The sequence below is a fragment of the Ptychodera flava genome, chromosome 11, assembly GCF_041260155.1.
Source record: "Ptychodera flava strain L36383 chromosome 11, AS_Pfla_20210202, whole genome shotgun sequence".
NCBI classification, from domain to species: Eukaryota; Metazoa; Hemichordata; class Enteropneusta; family Ptychoderidae; genus Ptychodera; species Ptychodera flava.
Window position 1 is genome coordinate 9,451,177 of NC_091938.1, and position 15,898 is coordinate 9,467,074.

A 15,898-nucleotide genomic window follows, 5' to 3' on the forward strand; every position below is an offset into this window, starting at 1 on the left:
GTTACAAGTCCATGGTTGTGCAAGAAATTCGATTTTGGAATGTCACCAAAATGTCGATTCACTATGCATAGGGGTCTATGATGAAACTATGAATAATTTTTTTCAGTACAAAATTAGATAAATCTGTGCATTTACGTATGCTTGATTATTCAGATTATTGTTCTTGATAAGACTAGAGTGGTTACAAGTCCATGGTTGTGCAAGAAATTTGATTTTGGAATGTCACCAAAATGTCGATTCACTATGCATGGGGGTCTATAATGTGTGCGTATTTTGTTGGTGATTTCCTATTCAGGAAATATCACACGGACAATCAAAGTTTTGGCTATAATATCAGCTTCTGTCAAAAGTGACCCTCCCCCCAAGAAAGGTTTATAAAAAGTGACCTTCCCCCTTGAACTGTTTTCTAAAAAGTGACCCTGCCCCAAATTCCCCCGGCCCACCCCCCGTGTAATTACTGAAGGCTCCCTTAGAGTCAATGCAGGCAAACCGCTAGCCGTCACTGATACAATAAAATCAGTGACGGCTAGCGGTTTGCCTGTATTGACTCTAGAGCCTGTGTCTCTACCTGTTTGACTGATTTCCATCTTGCATGGCAAATTCGAGTACTGGCTAGTATATTTCCCTCGAGCGTAATTTCAGCCCCTCGTCTGCATTGGTCGGAAACACAGTATTTGGAGTTTGTTAGTCGAGCACACACGGAGAACAGGAGTTTACATGTATATGTGTGTTAGTTTGAACTTTGCCAGTGGAGATTATTGCCTTGTATGATCCGTTTTAATATGATTCCGGCAACCCGGGACGGCCTGCTGCAGATCGCGTGTAATTTTCATGTGCGGAAAAAAATCTGTCAAAGCGAAAATAAGATTTGAAGGGACTGTGTGTGTAACTGTCACCGGCCCGGCTATCCCGCAAGCCCTGTTGCATAGCCAGCAACAATTAACACACACAGCCCTGCCATGGGATATGTGGAAGCTGAACTCTACATAAGGGTAAAACATGGACATTAAAAAAGACGTCCATGGCAAAGCTCCATGGTAAAACCTACCTAAGCACCTCATGATCTCCACACCAGACTCAGAGATTCCGGCCGGCGCGGCCTCGCAACATTGCAACCTGAGCAAGCTTTCACAATGTGCAGCGATCACAGTACGCACCACTGGCAAAATGAATGATAACTAGTCCGTGTATGCACCAAGCCGACAAGCCCAATAGCAAACTCACTTCTTTGTTTGATTTCGCTGTTTACCTAATTTTTGTGTTAAATTAACGATGCATTAATTTACCAACTGAAGACTGATTTTTTCTGTAGAGACGATTACGCTGATCATACGGCTCAGAGGCCTCCGATTTGCATAGACAACACGTATTTTGGAAGAAAATAGATACCATGCTGTGTTCAGTTTGCCAAGAAATAGATTACTTGGAACATAGTTTTTTAGCTACTATAGACTATAGTCTATAGAAGCTATTGGGATGGGTATCCGTCCGGCGTCCGTCGTCAGTCTGTATGTATGTATGTATGTATGTATGTATGTATGTATGTATGTATGTATGTATGTATGTATGTATGTATGTCCGTTTGTGAGGCGTCCGTCCACTCAAATATCTTGAGAACCGCAGTACTTACTGATTTGATATTTGTTGTGTAGATGAAAAATACAATTTTGAGAAACTATTTTTTTTAATTTTTTGATATTGTTGAAAATAGGCAAATTAATGCCAAAAAAGGTGTTTTTGGTAAAAAATCTTCTTCTTCATAACCGCTGGTCAGACAGCTTTGTTATTTGGTATACAGGTCCCTAGGGGTAACCCAACTTAGACTTGTTCAAATTGTGATGAAATATGCAAATCTGTATTTTTAAGGAATTTTTTTGTCATTTTTGGTCAAAATTTGACTTACATTGTATGTAATTCTTGTACTGTATAAACCCTATCAATTCACCCAGAAAAAAATTATTAATATGATTTTAAATAATTGAATTAATTAGGAAATCATCAAAGCCAAAATAATTTTAGTGTAGAATTATCAGAAAGTTCAACTTTTTTTGACAGTTCATAGTGAAATGCTAACCATCTTGGAGGATTAAAACATGTAAAGGCAACTTTCCTGAATCCCAACTTTGACATATTCTGAACCGTCATTTATTGTGCCCTGTATGTTATCTAAAAGAAATTGCTCAAAATAGTCAATAGAGATAGAGATAGAGATAGAGAAAGTTCTAATTTCCATTTATGGTTGACTTGGTAAGGATAAAATAAAATTACTTTTTGAGGAAAAAAATAGAGTGGTCAATTAAAAGAGTGGTCAAAGTGATAGGGTTTTTATGGTAAAGCTGGGCTGTATAAAGATTCCTCATGTGCTATTTATAGCAATTATGCAATCTGTGTAAACAGTGCAATGAAAGTGTAACATGATTCCTTATAATGCTTTTGATGACCTTGAACTTCTGAAGTTTCAAACCTTTGTCTCTTCAGTGTGCTTTCTCTGAGTATGTACAGTCTCAACTTATTAAACAGAACTCACAATGTTAATCAAAGATATCCACCTTCTTCATCAATACATGTGTCACAAAAGGTTATTCTCTACATAACTCAACAGAGCTCTGTCAACTGTTGAGTTGCTTGTTCTTTCAAAACCGCTGGTCAGACAGCTTTAATATTTAGTTTACTTGTCCGTAGGATGACCTTAGTGAGATAATTTCATACAGTAAGGAAATACTTAATTTTGTATCCATGTCTATAGTAGCTTCAGGGACTTTGGCCCTATGTTTAAATTGTTCAATTGCTGTAAGATGTTGGAATAAAGCAAAAAATTTTATTAAAAGAATTATAGGGAAAGACATTAAAATATCACCATCAAATATTATTTTCACACTGAGTGCACTGTCAGTACCATTACTGATACACATAAAAAATCTGTACAATTTTTAATTTTAGGTAAAAAATGGAGTATCCATTGGATTGCAAATGTAAATGTAGCTATCGAGACGGTTTTCAAAAACGAATTCAATGCAAGATACAATCGTCTTAAGGAGATGCACTTAAAAAGTTGACATACTGCATGCTTTTGAGAGAATTAATAAATTAATGTAAAGAGCAGATTTGTTGTACACGGGGTTCCCCCGTCAGTCGTGATGATATTTTACAATAAAAGATAAAAAAAAGAAAGCGGTGGGTGTATGTTATTTCATCACAAAAGAAGTGTCCACTTTCTATCACCATTTTTAATTTGACCAGTTGAGTTTATATTCCTCTGGAACAATAAAATTTGTTCTTAAAAATAATGAAACACCATAATGCTCTTGATGTCTGATGATCATTTACAAAATCTTGTCGTGTATTATCTCTTTTGACCCCGAAATATTGTTGTAAAGATTTCATATTTTCAACGGTTTGTTTGAAGGATATGATATTTTATTGATAGTTCTGAAACTAGTCAGCCGTCCTGCATTCATGGGTCCGATTTATAGAGATGATCTGATCTATTGTCAATTAAAGTTTCGTGCACGTACTTTGGCCAATTCCGTACCAGCTTAGGATTTCTTTGAAGCGATTATTAAGTGCAATGAAGGCTACTTTGGTCCACGTATCATTGTCAATTTCTGTAATCTATCCAGGTTTTTTACACGAGATCTATCAGGCAAAGTGCGAATATCGGTCCAGCCTAAATCGCCTAAAACTGCAAAGCTGGCAACACATTATTTTCTTTGAAAAGAAATTTTCCAAACTGGTATTGTAAACTTCTCAATTTCTTAATGTCTTCTTAACTTTGTAACAACAATACAATGCTTCCGTAGCTGATTGCTGACAGAATAATATTGGTCCATAGAACATCACCATATATAAAACTATTAAAACTATCATGATTTTTTAATGAGTGATTTACAGTATGCTATATATAATAAGTTTCATTCTTTCTTGGGGAAATCATATTAAAATGTTCGTGATCTTTTAACGGTCTTGTGATAGTCTCCCGTAAGTAATTATATGAATTGATTTCTTTCAATATTTAATCAACCAATTTCCAAACTGTATCTTATGTATGCAGCTTTTTACCAAAATAGATAATTTCTGACTTTCGTTGATTACATGTAGTTTCCATTTTTCTGCATATAGTTATTAGCAATGTTCACAAGAGTTTGTAAATTTTTTGTGATTGTTCGATATAAAAGCATCATCTTCAGTCAAAAACAGTCCTTCTATTAACTGTTTATCTGTGAACACCTGGATTTGAATTATTCGTCATTTTTACAAATTTATTAATATAAATTGAAAAGAAACAAGGGGCTGAGAATACATCCTTGTTTTACTTCTTCAGTAGTTTCAAAATATCGTGTTTCAATATCATGTAATTAAACTTTCATAGTAAACGCCTTATCATGTATGTCATCAATAATTTTCCAAAAATTCCCTCTTATTCCCACTTTCCATACAGTCACTCTCAGACGATCACGCCATTGCCGTCAAACGCTTTTGGGATTTCTAAAAATTCTACATATGTTGACTTATTCACTGAATTGCCCCCGAGGCTGTCATTCGCCCAGTTTAAGTGATGTATTCATTGCTTCGTTAAAGTTTGTGTGTGCGATGTGTGATAGTGAGTGTACGAGCGTGAGTGCTCTAGAACTCTACAACGTGTGGAGGGATCGCAGTCAGAAAATTGTAACAATTTAGCCCGGTTATTGAACCACTCTTTTTGAGAATGGGGATTTGGCCGAGCGGTTCTGTCTGTTGCCTCTCCGCTAGGCGACTGGATGCCGTACGGTATGAGTTCGAACACGATTGAAAACTAGCTGTATTTCATAATGCTGCTGAACCCTTCGAAATAAAAAGGTCTGTTATTTGCAAAGTCTTCTTGGATTTCTCCAAGCATATTATTATTTTTAATAAGGCCCCTTAATTTCATTTAATAAATTTTGATACAAAAGAATTTAAAGTTATGCCACGGTAGCCGTTTAAATCTATAAAATCTCCCTTTTTGTGTATTGGTATTACTATTCCTTTCTTCCATTCATCAGGGGTTTCATTCAGGTTATTTAGAACATTAAAAAGGTAGGTTAATGACTGAGCAAACTTTTACTATCCTTTCAAAGAACTAATTGGGTATGTTACCGGGGCCACAAGATCTGGCATTGAGTAATTATTTTTTCTACCTCATCCTCTGTTATTTCAATAGAGTCAATGGGCAATCATCATTTAGGTATAAAACATTGTCTCCTTACGACCTAGGGGGTTGACAGCAAGCATGTTGTCTGTTCTTTGAAATTTTCTAATAAAATAGTGACCTTGGCCGCCATATTGGATTTTCTAAAGTTCCAATTTAATCTAAATTCCAATCTTTGTAAAATTATATTCTCAAGAACCAGTAGACCACTTGAGCTGAAATTATACTCATAACATCATTAGATCATTAGTGTTAGTACTTTTAACTTTGCAAAAGGCGTTTTATTGGTCATGTGGTTTGGCGGCCATATTGGTTTTTGCGTAAAAATCCATTTTAATGTTTAAACTCTTCTTTTCATAAACCAACCCACCATTTGACTCGAAATTGTACTTGTATTATCTTTAAAGTGATTACTATTAAGTTTGGGAAAGGCTTATGGATCGGTAAAATGGTTTGCCGGCTATATTCATTTTTGCGAAAATTCGAGTTTAATCTAACACCATTTGACAAAATATTTTACTCGTATCATCCTTAGTGTGCAAAAGGCATTTGGCTCGATCACATGCTTTTGCGGACATCGTGCTTTTCGCGAAAACATATAATTATCAGTGAATAATATTCAAAAATCTTCTTCTAGAGAACCAACACACCATTTGAACTGAAATTTTACCCATATCATCAACAATGTGTGTACATTCAAATTTGTGAGGCGCATTTGGATCAGTGGCAAAGTTTAGGGCCCGTATTGTTTTTTGGCGAAAAACCTATGAAAAGCTTGAAGAGTTCAAAATTCTTCATCTCCAAAATCATGCACCATTTGAACTAAGATTTTACAGACATCAACACTAAAAGGTTTGCGCTCTAATTTGCAAAACGCATTTTGATTGGTCACTTTCGTTATGTGATCGTATTGGCTTTCGCAGAAACACCTACAATAAGATTCAGAATTGTTCTTTACAAGAACCACAAGACCATTTGAGCTCAAATGTTTGCTCATAGCATCATCAGTGCAAAGTAACCGCTTGCAGCTTTAATTAGGGGCCCAAACCAATAGGGATTATGTCCCTTAAAGTTCAGATCTCCCAACGTCTTAGGCAATAAATAAATAGATAAATAAATAAATAAATAAACAAACAAATAAATAAATAAATAATAAATAAATAAATAAATAAATAAATAAATAAATAAATAAATTAATAAATTAATAAATTGTGCTGTTCCGATAACATGGTTTTCAAAAAGAGGGTAGGTAGGTCGGCAGGAATTTTTTTCCTACATATTTTTATTTGTAAATATGCATTTTCAGGGGTTCACGGTGGTCAAATACTGGCCACAACGTTTCAAAAATGCATCATACATATTTTAGGAAAAAATACTATAAAAGACATCCTCGTTCAAGCAAAAATCAAATTCCAAGTAACGAACGCGTGATTTAACGGATTTTTTCTTTCTATTTTGTTTTACTTCCGCGTTTACGTAGCTCTAAAAGGTTTAGGCTCTGCTGGTAAAAGAACAAAGGTAGGCCGGGTTATCGGAGCAGCACAATTTTTTTGTTCGGCCTTATTCTTCTTCCGTGGCTTTTTGTCGACCTGCATCTGAGAAACTGCTGCACGCAGCCATTTCAAATTTGCAGGGCTGATACGGCCCTCATGCACCTGACCCTTGAAATTTCCATTGATCACATGACCAGACTGCCATCTTGAATTCAAATATTGTATTCCTCCTAATTTGTATAAAATTTGACAGTTCAAAAACCTATTAGCAATTTTAGGGCATTATACTAAGGTGCCATATGTCAAAATCAGGGTCATTGACCTTACCGGGTTTGAGAGGAAAGATTGAAGTTATGTTATATCTCTAATTAATTATGAAAAATCAATTTATCACAGGAACTACAGGCGCTTATACATGTATTAGTTTACTCCAAAAATTTTGACTCAAGAAAACTGACACTTTTTAAAAAGAGTGAAGTATTAACATGTTAAGTACAATTTGAATGAAAAGAAGCTAACTCAGCTCAATGTGTTGATTGCTGAACTTTTGTCATGGTATCTGACATAAAGTAACTCGGGTGTCCATGGACTTGGCGCACATGATGCTCCTTTTCAATTTTTGCTTTGCTTTTATTCAAGGAAACAAATTTACTTTTGTTTTTGTTGGTGTGTGCATTGAGGTCTTGTTTACCATGTATGGAGAGCGTGAGCGCAGGTCGATGTGTTTGCCGTGGTGTCTGACCGTCAAATGAGCCAATTGACGGCTTTGCACAGAATATGGAATGATGCACCATGGGATAACAGCCGACGCCGCCCGACGTGCGGATGTAAGTCAACGCACAATGAAACCACCTAAGAAAGTGAATTGCTTTCATTGTGCGTTGAGCTGTGTGTGGCAAAACTCCATAGACAGTAGCCTTGCTTCTACTGACAATGACCACGGGCGTTCGGTTCGTTGCTATGTCCACTGCCCTAATGTAACGGTTCGGATACAATTGTACTCAATAAACGTGCAAACGGAAATCAGAAAGGTCGGTTTACTACGTTAAATGATAATTTGCAATAGATGTTAAATGAAGGAGTGGAAGGGGTGGCACACCTTTGGTGTTTGACTATCTCTCTGTACTGCAGTAAGAGGCTACAGCGCCGCTGTCTGGTCTAATCACAGTAGGCCAAATAGGTCCGTAATGCACTGAATTGTTGTCGTGTTATTCTGAAATTCTATGACAAGTAGGCTCCTTATCATCATGATATAAAGTTTGCTCTTTGAACAACAAAAGTACTTTTATATTCTCATTTTTTTTCAAGATTATTGACGGCAAGTGGAAGAGGTTATTTTTCAGTGTTTTATATTTCGCACCTGATCAGTGATATCCCAATCTCACTTATACCTCTGTGTCTAGTCTAACCCAAGCCCAGCTTACAACATACTTCCTCATGTTACAGAGCCTTTACTTTACGCCAATCAAGATCCCTTGTCGGTCGGTGTACGTAAACATCCGGGTAAGTGAGGTGACATTAATTTCATGTTTATTTGAATATTTTCGCTCTAAACATGATCCCTCTTCCATCATGGATGTATAAGCCATGACCACCATTCATTATTACTCCGGGACTCAATTTTGAAGTCCTCTTATTCTAAGCATGCTTTCTGCCTCGTTTATTGTGTTGTACGTTTCGGTTCTGAGAAACAGCTACTGTGCCTTGGTGAATTAGCAGGCTTGGACCGAATCTTACTGTTTTCTGCTGGAATAAAGAGCAGGCGAAAAAATATTTTGTTTTTGCTACGCAGTAAAGTGGACGCATAAGCTTAATACATGATGTTTACGTCATGAGTTCTTACATCTATCAACCACCAACTTTATCACTCCAGTAGCATTGTATCGGGACAGAATTGTAAACTCATCGGGGATGGTTTTCTTGTGTAACGTTGTCGTGTCGTAGTAATGGTGAGTGACGTTGTTTCCATGGAGGTCTTGAGCGAGCGGCCAGAATCCGTATATATCTATACGATCGCAGAACAAGGTCGCTATTGTAAAGAGGAGGAAGCCCTCACTGGTAGCGTTTTTATTCCAAAACCTGTTAAAGGTCAAAAGTGTATATATCAGTATCCAATCAGGTGTACATCTCAAACTTCAATAATGAACGATTTTTGCACGTCCTGGTAAATAAACGCCCTCTATAATTACAGTTTTTTCCGGTATTAACAATTTCTATTCCTACAAAAGAGATAGACAAACTGCTCGAGATCCTCTGACCCCTCCACTCTGTCCGTCTGTCTGTCTGTCTGTCTGTCTGTCTGTCTGTCTGTCTGTCTGTCTGTCTGTCTGCTGAAAAGCGACTCCTTTGTTGTAACTTAGAAATGAACATCTGTATTCTTGTTCACGCACTTTGCAATTATCTGGCATTGATAAAAACATACAAGAAGATAACCAATAAGATAAAATTTATAAGAAGTAATGGAATTGAAAGTTAGTACCTCCTTATGGTCTGTGGGTAAAGCGGTGCAGGTGAATATGCCACCCTATACTTGAACCGTGCAGATCTCAGATGTTTCAGGAGTTTTTTAAGTCTCGCTTTGGCGTCTCTCATCGGCCTGGATCTCCAGGACGTATCATAGGGTAACCATAAGATTGTGTCGTTCAGGGACGAGATAGCGTCCAGATATCGCCTGGAAGGAAGAGTTGGCTGCTGTGATTTTCTAGCGCTGAAGTATTTACTAAGGTAAGCGACAACGATGTGACTCACCGCCACGAGATGAGTTTTGCTTCCCACATCGATTTCATATCCTTGAAGTGGCGGCAAATTTACCCTCATGATAAAGTCATGTTCATCGATTTCCTTCCCACACGTGCTGTTCCGCAAAATTCCGCTACTCCCGACAAGGGCGCATCGATTTTGAGCTGCTATGGTCTCGAAGAGCTCATCGTATTGCAATCGGTACTTCCCCGTTGGTGGTATTCCATGAGGCCAAAAGTTTTGTGGGAAGTCCATGTCTATTCGGCGTACATGCCGACGAAATATTGCCATTGAATTTTCCAAGTCGAGTCTTCTGGAGACTTCTTTCCTATTAAAAATAAAATACTGACAAAACCAAAACAGAAAATATTTCGGACATGTCGATTTATGGGTTCCTTCGTGTGAAGACAATGTTACCATAGACAGCAGTCTATCGTCTATGGTTTACAATGTAGCTCAACAGATTTTACTGCAGTTAATAAAATAGCGCTCTGTGAACATTTTAGCAACATAAAGGAACTTTAGTGTAATTACAAAATGAAGTCGAAAGAAGTATGCGTAAATGTCACTGCAGCCACTGCAAAAAAAAGACGATAACTCTAAAAGGTGTCACCGTGAAATTCCGAATGAGTATGATGTGATGACAATGCATTGTTACCAACCTTAGCTCGGCCAAGGATTTCGCCGCCTGAGGGCTACCGAGTTTCATGAATTTGTGTTCAGCCTTTTCGTCGTAGACTGGTCTCATCGTGTCGGCGCTGCAAAAAGATGCGCACTCACTAATAAGTTCTAGAGTGTCAACATTTTTGTTGAATATTCTCCGTAGCATGGAAAAGTACGGAACAAGGAGACACTTACACACTATATCTACGCCAGATTGGAGAACGAAATTGGCGAACGACAAATGCCACATAGGCTTTCTATGACTAAGGCAATGGATGGATATAAAAAGTGTAATGAGACAATTGCTTGGTGTCACGTGATGGCCAGCTCTCTGTGTAAGTTATAGTTAAAACTGTTAATGGGGTCTAGTACACATACAGCTGAAGTGAACAACATGGTGTTTTAACAGCCATTGTTTCGAATCAGACTTCCTCACCGTACAAAGCAGCTAAAAGTGTATCATTTGATAATACAATGGACAGACTGTCTGTCCTTGAGAAAGTTGACCAGAGTAGTTTGAGACGCGAGCTCGGCCTTTAGGAAGCATTCAGTTATTACGGCCGGCGGTGGGCCGGCAAAAGCCAGGGTGAGGTTCACCTTAAATTTGAAAACTGCAAAGGGGGGGGGGGTCATGTATTTTCAAACAGCTCAGAGGGGGTCACTTAATTTTCATAAGTATCCGTCCCGTCAAAAAGCAGTTTCAGTGTTCAGAAATATTCTTGGAGATAAAAATGATTAGCTGCATGATTTAATTCCTTGAAGTCATTTAAACTGTAAAGCTGAACAAAAGTATAGTCATCTGTCGCATGAACATCTTGCCCTGGCAATTCTGAGGCTTGTCTTACTTTAAATTGAGCTCACTGAGGGCAATGAACAATTCCTATTACTTACATATTAGAGATATAGCAAGTTTTGTCAGGGAAATTACTTAACAGTTACCTGTAGACTACTGGTACCATGAAAAGTAAAATTATACTTTTAGGTGAAATTCCAATATAAATATTGTTGTCAATATCTGAACTTTTAAATACCCTATTTAAATCAAGTTCATTTGTATCAATTGTCAAACATCTATAAAAGCAAAAATTAATTTAGTTTAGCATTGTAAAAACGTTATTCATAGTTTACTCATAGACTCCAATGTATAGTGAATCAACATTTCGGTGAAATTCAAAAATCCAATTTCTTGCACAGATATCAACCTTTAACCATTCTAGTCTAACTAAGTACTTTACAATGAATTATCAAATGTCTATATATACACAGATTTAGACAGTTTTGTATTGGAAAAAAATTATTCATAGTTTTCTCATACATGTAGACTCCAATGAATAGTGAATCAACATTTCGGTGAAATTCCAAAATCCAATTTCTTGCACTCATATCAATTTGTAACCACCCTAGTCTAATCAAGTACATTAATAATCAAGAGTACATAAATACAAAGATTTACCTATTTTTGTATTTAAAAAATTATTCATATTTTCTTCGTAGACTCCAATGTACAGTGAATCTACATTTGGTGAAATTCTAAAGTCAAATTTTCTGTCCACATACCAGTTGTAACAACCCTATTCCAATTAAGTACTTTTATGTCAATTATAAAATATCTATAAATGCATAGATATAATTTTGTATTGAAAAAGTGTCACATAGTTTTCTCATAGACTACTATGTATAGTGAATCAACATTATCAACAGCTGATTATCAATTTAATCCAAATATCAAAATTTTGTACACACACGCAAAAATATTTCAATCCACCTGTATTTTCTATCCAACCTCTTTGAGGGGTAATGTCAAAATTATAGCAAGTCAGAAGGGGAAATTTGAACATAAACACCTTGTGAGTTTGTAAGGGGGTCATTTGAAAAAATATGAGAAGATTTGTTTGGATTCTATCGCCCCCCCCCCTCCAGAGGTGTTTGTGTGTGCAGCTTTACGCAAGCAAAATGGGGGGGGGGGGGTCATGAAATTTTGTCATCTTAAAAGGGGGGGGTCATCAATTTTTTGGTGCAATGGATAGGGGGGTTCACTTATTTTGACTGATGCGCAGGAAGAATTTGCCGGCCCACCCCCGGCCATAATAACTTAACGCTCCCTTAGGCTAGTTCGTTGCAAACCGTACGTTTCAATACATCTTGAACGATGCACTGGATATTTGAGTCGTTAAAGAGGTGAGTCCACCTGCCAAGGTGATCGCAAAGCCTTCGAATGATGAGGGCTTGAATTGGCGTCAGTAGGGTTCACGCATTAAATATTGATGGACAACTATTACCTTAATTGGCAGAAAAAATGACGATTGTTATATTTTTCCATTGACGTTCAAGCTTTGCATTCTCTCGGTTTGTTACCGAGGAATGCTCTAATACCAGAATAATACAAGCTGTGTGCATCGACAACAATATGAAACACTGGCATTGCACAATTACGGTCACGCGCCTAAGAATTTGGACTTGATATATCGGACGTGGTCAGGCCCGTAAAACGTGTTTGATAAAAAAACCGATATTCACAAATATTTGCAAAACACCACCTAAACTTGATTTAATGTTATTATGTACATGAACGATATGTAATAGATCTGAAGGGATTAAGGTCACTTTAAATTTAAGACGAATTTTAAATAGTACGGGACTTACTAAATTTTTACCACACTAAACGTGCAGGTAACGACACACTCAAGTGAGTCTGTGCTGAGGCGAACAGAGCACTCTCAAAATTGCACTTACTAGATGATGTCTGGACTTCGGAGCTAGTAATCGCCCTAAACAACATTAAATAGCAGCCCAAAACACTGTGAAGTGTGGCACGAAATTATTGAAGCGATAGCTCAATTTACGTGGGCTAAAACATGTAGAAAAACCTATGAAGTTGTTTTTTAAGTATGTATTACTCACAAGCGTTGAAAGTGAAGAACCTTTTCCGTGTATCGCTCATGTGTTAGGCTTTGGTTTGGATAAAGCACCAGTGCATAGCAAGCAGCACATGCTAACGAGCATATTAGAAAGCACGCCCTCAGCGATGTGCGCCTTGGGTACCCCTTCACACTCACTAGATAACGGTACATGGTTCAGTCTACACTCTGATGAAATCACTGTAACTCCGTCAACCGAAGACTGGATTCTCTTTCAAAACGTCGGGTTACTTGCTTCAAAAGACCATTGTAAGCTAGACATCACATTTCACTTTCTGAAAAGAAAATATCGAAAGAGAATCGAACGCGAGCGTTACACAGATATTAATGATTAGTTACACTAATTTTGTTCCTGAGCCTATATGAAACCCAGGTCAGCTATGTATTCATTGTTTTGGTTAAAAATTTTGTGAAATGTAATAGCGAATAGCGATGCCAGTGTATCATGAACCCTACAGCGTTTGGAGGGGTCGTGGCCAGAAAATTTTAACAACTTAGCTCGGTTATTGATCCCTCTTTGTTTACATGTAAGAGTAGGGATTTAAGCCTAGCAGTTCGGACTGCGACGTCTCATCTAGGTGACAAGATGCCTCATGATCAGATTGAGAATTTACTGGATAATATAATATAATATAATATAATATAATATAATATAATATAATATAATATAATATAATATAATATAATATAATATAATATAATATGATATAATATAATATAATATAATATAATATAATATAATATAATATAATATAATAATAAAATATAATATATAAAATATATGAAATGACATATTATATGACATAATATGATATAATTCATTCAAAGTTTCATGCATCCTACAATCATTTGACAGTATGATTGATGCACGTTACAGATATAGTTACTTTGTACTTTAAGTTGTGTTATATATATATATATATATATATATATATATATATATATATATATATATATATATATATATATATATGGTCTTTTTATAGTTACGATTTATTTCCCTCTTGAGTTGAAGTTCAGTAATTTAGCTACAACCATATTAATCAGTTACATACAAACACCGGATGACAATGCGTAACCATGCAGAACGTCTTCATACTTTGAGTAAATGAAGGTGAGAAAAGATTTGCAAGGTGGACAAACTGTTTTGCTGAAAGATAACAGAATATTGGTATAATATTTACTTACATAATTCAATATCCTATTTCAGAATTGTCTGACGCTAACGCAGACATGTCAGAACAGTCCCACGGTATTGTAGGAGTGACTGGTTTCTATCAGTCACAGTCGTGCCACCAAGTCTTGTGCCCATAAAAACTGTTGCAGGCCACTATTTTTAGACGTAAAAGGCTCGCCTTGGAGGTACATACTAAGCGGTTTTGTTTATTGCCAAGTCTGATTGTTGATGAACGACAGAGAAGACTTGGTCATTCTTTGACAGGTCTACTAAAACTTGGTGAAACAATTGTCTCCCTGATTTGTTGTTCTGACAATAACAGCCTAGCAGAACGATTCGCCATGGTTTAGTGGTTGCCATTTACGACAGAATGGTCGCAGTAGTCGAAACGAGGTAGCACAATTTACTTGAAATAAAATCACGCACGGAAGGTACGTTTTTCGACGGGCTCATTAGATCATGTGATTTTGAAGTAGAAAGAATTTAGAGCTGATATATATGCTGAACGTTGTGGTGGAACGTTAAAAAGTCACGTACACCGACGTCACGTGACGGTAATCTTACAAACCCAACTGTTGTAGCAATAGTCGTACATCATTCTTCATCAGCCAAGTTTTTATGCATCCATTAACAGTTGATTCCCTGTCGTATGATTTGGCGCATTTGACGGTAAATGTCGGCACATGATGACATTGACGCAAATATAAATCGATAAAAATGTCACTGTATTACTCTGGAAGACCATAGACGGTTCGCTTCTACTGTCCATAGAAAGACCTACTGCAGGGAACAACCACATTCACCATTGTTACGGTCCATCGGATTCCAAGCGTTTCATCCAAACATGTTACGTCAACTAGGGTCTATGCTAGAACTTTGCGGCCCGCAGTATTGCGCGAAGTATTTTCAAGGGCAGAAGCTTTATAAGTCGGTGATATCGATTCGCAAGATTAGGGACGGTTTAGTTCAATGTCACAGACCGACAACATTGTAACGATTTCCTACCTGTACAGTGTAGTTGACCCCTCTAATCGTTGCTGGTGTGATACCAATACACAAAGCAGAGGTTGATCCCATGATTACCTTTGGCAAGTTCGCCCTCTCATGACAAAAAGGGTACTACAGCATTAATTAAAGATTCCATTGGTAAAGAAACGAGATCACAATGCGTCCATAGTGTACGTAGAACCGAGCTCAACCAAGGGAATACCAAGCGAAAGCCTTTGTGTGAAGTCTCTCATTGTCCAATCAAGTCAAGTGATGTTTATGAGAACATTTAAATATTTGGCGAGATCGACATCAGCTACAATAATGAATGTGATTGATTTTAAAGTCTTTAGTTCCTTATTTCGTGGAGAGGCCAGTACTACAAGCACGTACCTCGTATCGCAAGTGCCTCCTATAAACTAAGTGATATGACATAACCACGGTCCCTCTATCATGGCCACAACGTTGCTCTCTTTACAAAGGTTCTACCATCCCTCCTACCTGCTTGATCAAACGCTGTTTTAACAATAAACTGAGTGGTTCTTTACGTAATACATGCTCGGGTACCGGTTCGTTCGCCTGTGTGCTACCTAGCTCCATGATTTGAGTAATATTTCAGTGAGCACCGTCACAAGCCTGCTCTGATACAACCATATTCAGTCACTTACATGTACACGACGTATCACAGCCCCTCGGTCAATGTTTTGCCCCTGTATATGCGTGATAGGGGAATCCCTTCATTTGATTTCGGACC

At 37.2% G+C, this 15,898-nt stretch overlaps 1 protein-coding gene across 7 annotated transcripts; it reads right to left on the reverse strand.

The window, feature by feature from the left end:
• Positions 1-7,969: 7,969 nt before the first annotated feature.
• On the reverse strand, positions 7,970-15,631 carry LOC139143471 (alpha-2,8-sialyltransferase 8B-like). 7 transcript variants are annotated; one of them, XM_070713817.1, is made up of 6 exons: positions 15,163-15,503; positions 14,036-14,130; positions 13,119-13,255; positions 10,062-10,157; positions 9,140-9,727; positions 7,970-8,739 (listed from the first exon to the last, which is right to left on the reverse strand). In XM_070713817.1, exons 4-6 carry the CDS (start codon positions 10,145-10,147, stop codon positions 8,490-8,492), a joined length of 924 nt encoding a protein of 307 aa, XP_070569918.1. In that variant the 5' UTR covers positions 10,148-10,157; positions 13,119-13,255; positions 14,036-14,130; positions 15,163-15,503; the 3' UTR covers positions 7,970-8,489. The 7 variants fall into 7 exon arrangements, 6 of the variants coding, with proteins under 6 accessions (XP_070569918.1, XP_070569914.1, XP_070569916.1 ...); XM_070713813.1 differs by having other exon boundaries at positions 12,964-13,255; positions 15,163-15,502; XR_011554595.1 differs by lacking the exon at positions 14,036-14,130 and having other exon boundaries at positions 9,140-9,744; positions 12,964-13,255; positions 15,163-15,506.
• Between the last annotated feature and the right edge of the window lie 267 nt (positions 15,632-15,898).

Coding starts and splice junctions, on each gene's coding strand:
- LOC139143471 (XM_070713815.1), bottom strand. CDS start 13,133: ATGTACCGTTATCTAGTGAGTGTGAAGGGGTACCCAAGGCGCACATCG. Junction 10,158..12,963: donor GTTCTTCACTTTCAACGCTT/GTGAGTAATACA, acceptor ATCTTTTTGCAG/CGCCGACACGATGAGACCAG. Junction 9,728..10,061: donor AAATCCTTGGCCGAGCTAAG/GTTGGTAACAAT, acceptor TATTTTTAATAG/GAAAGAAGTCTCCAGAAGAC.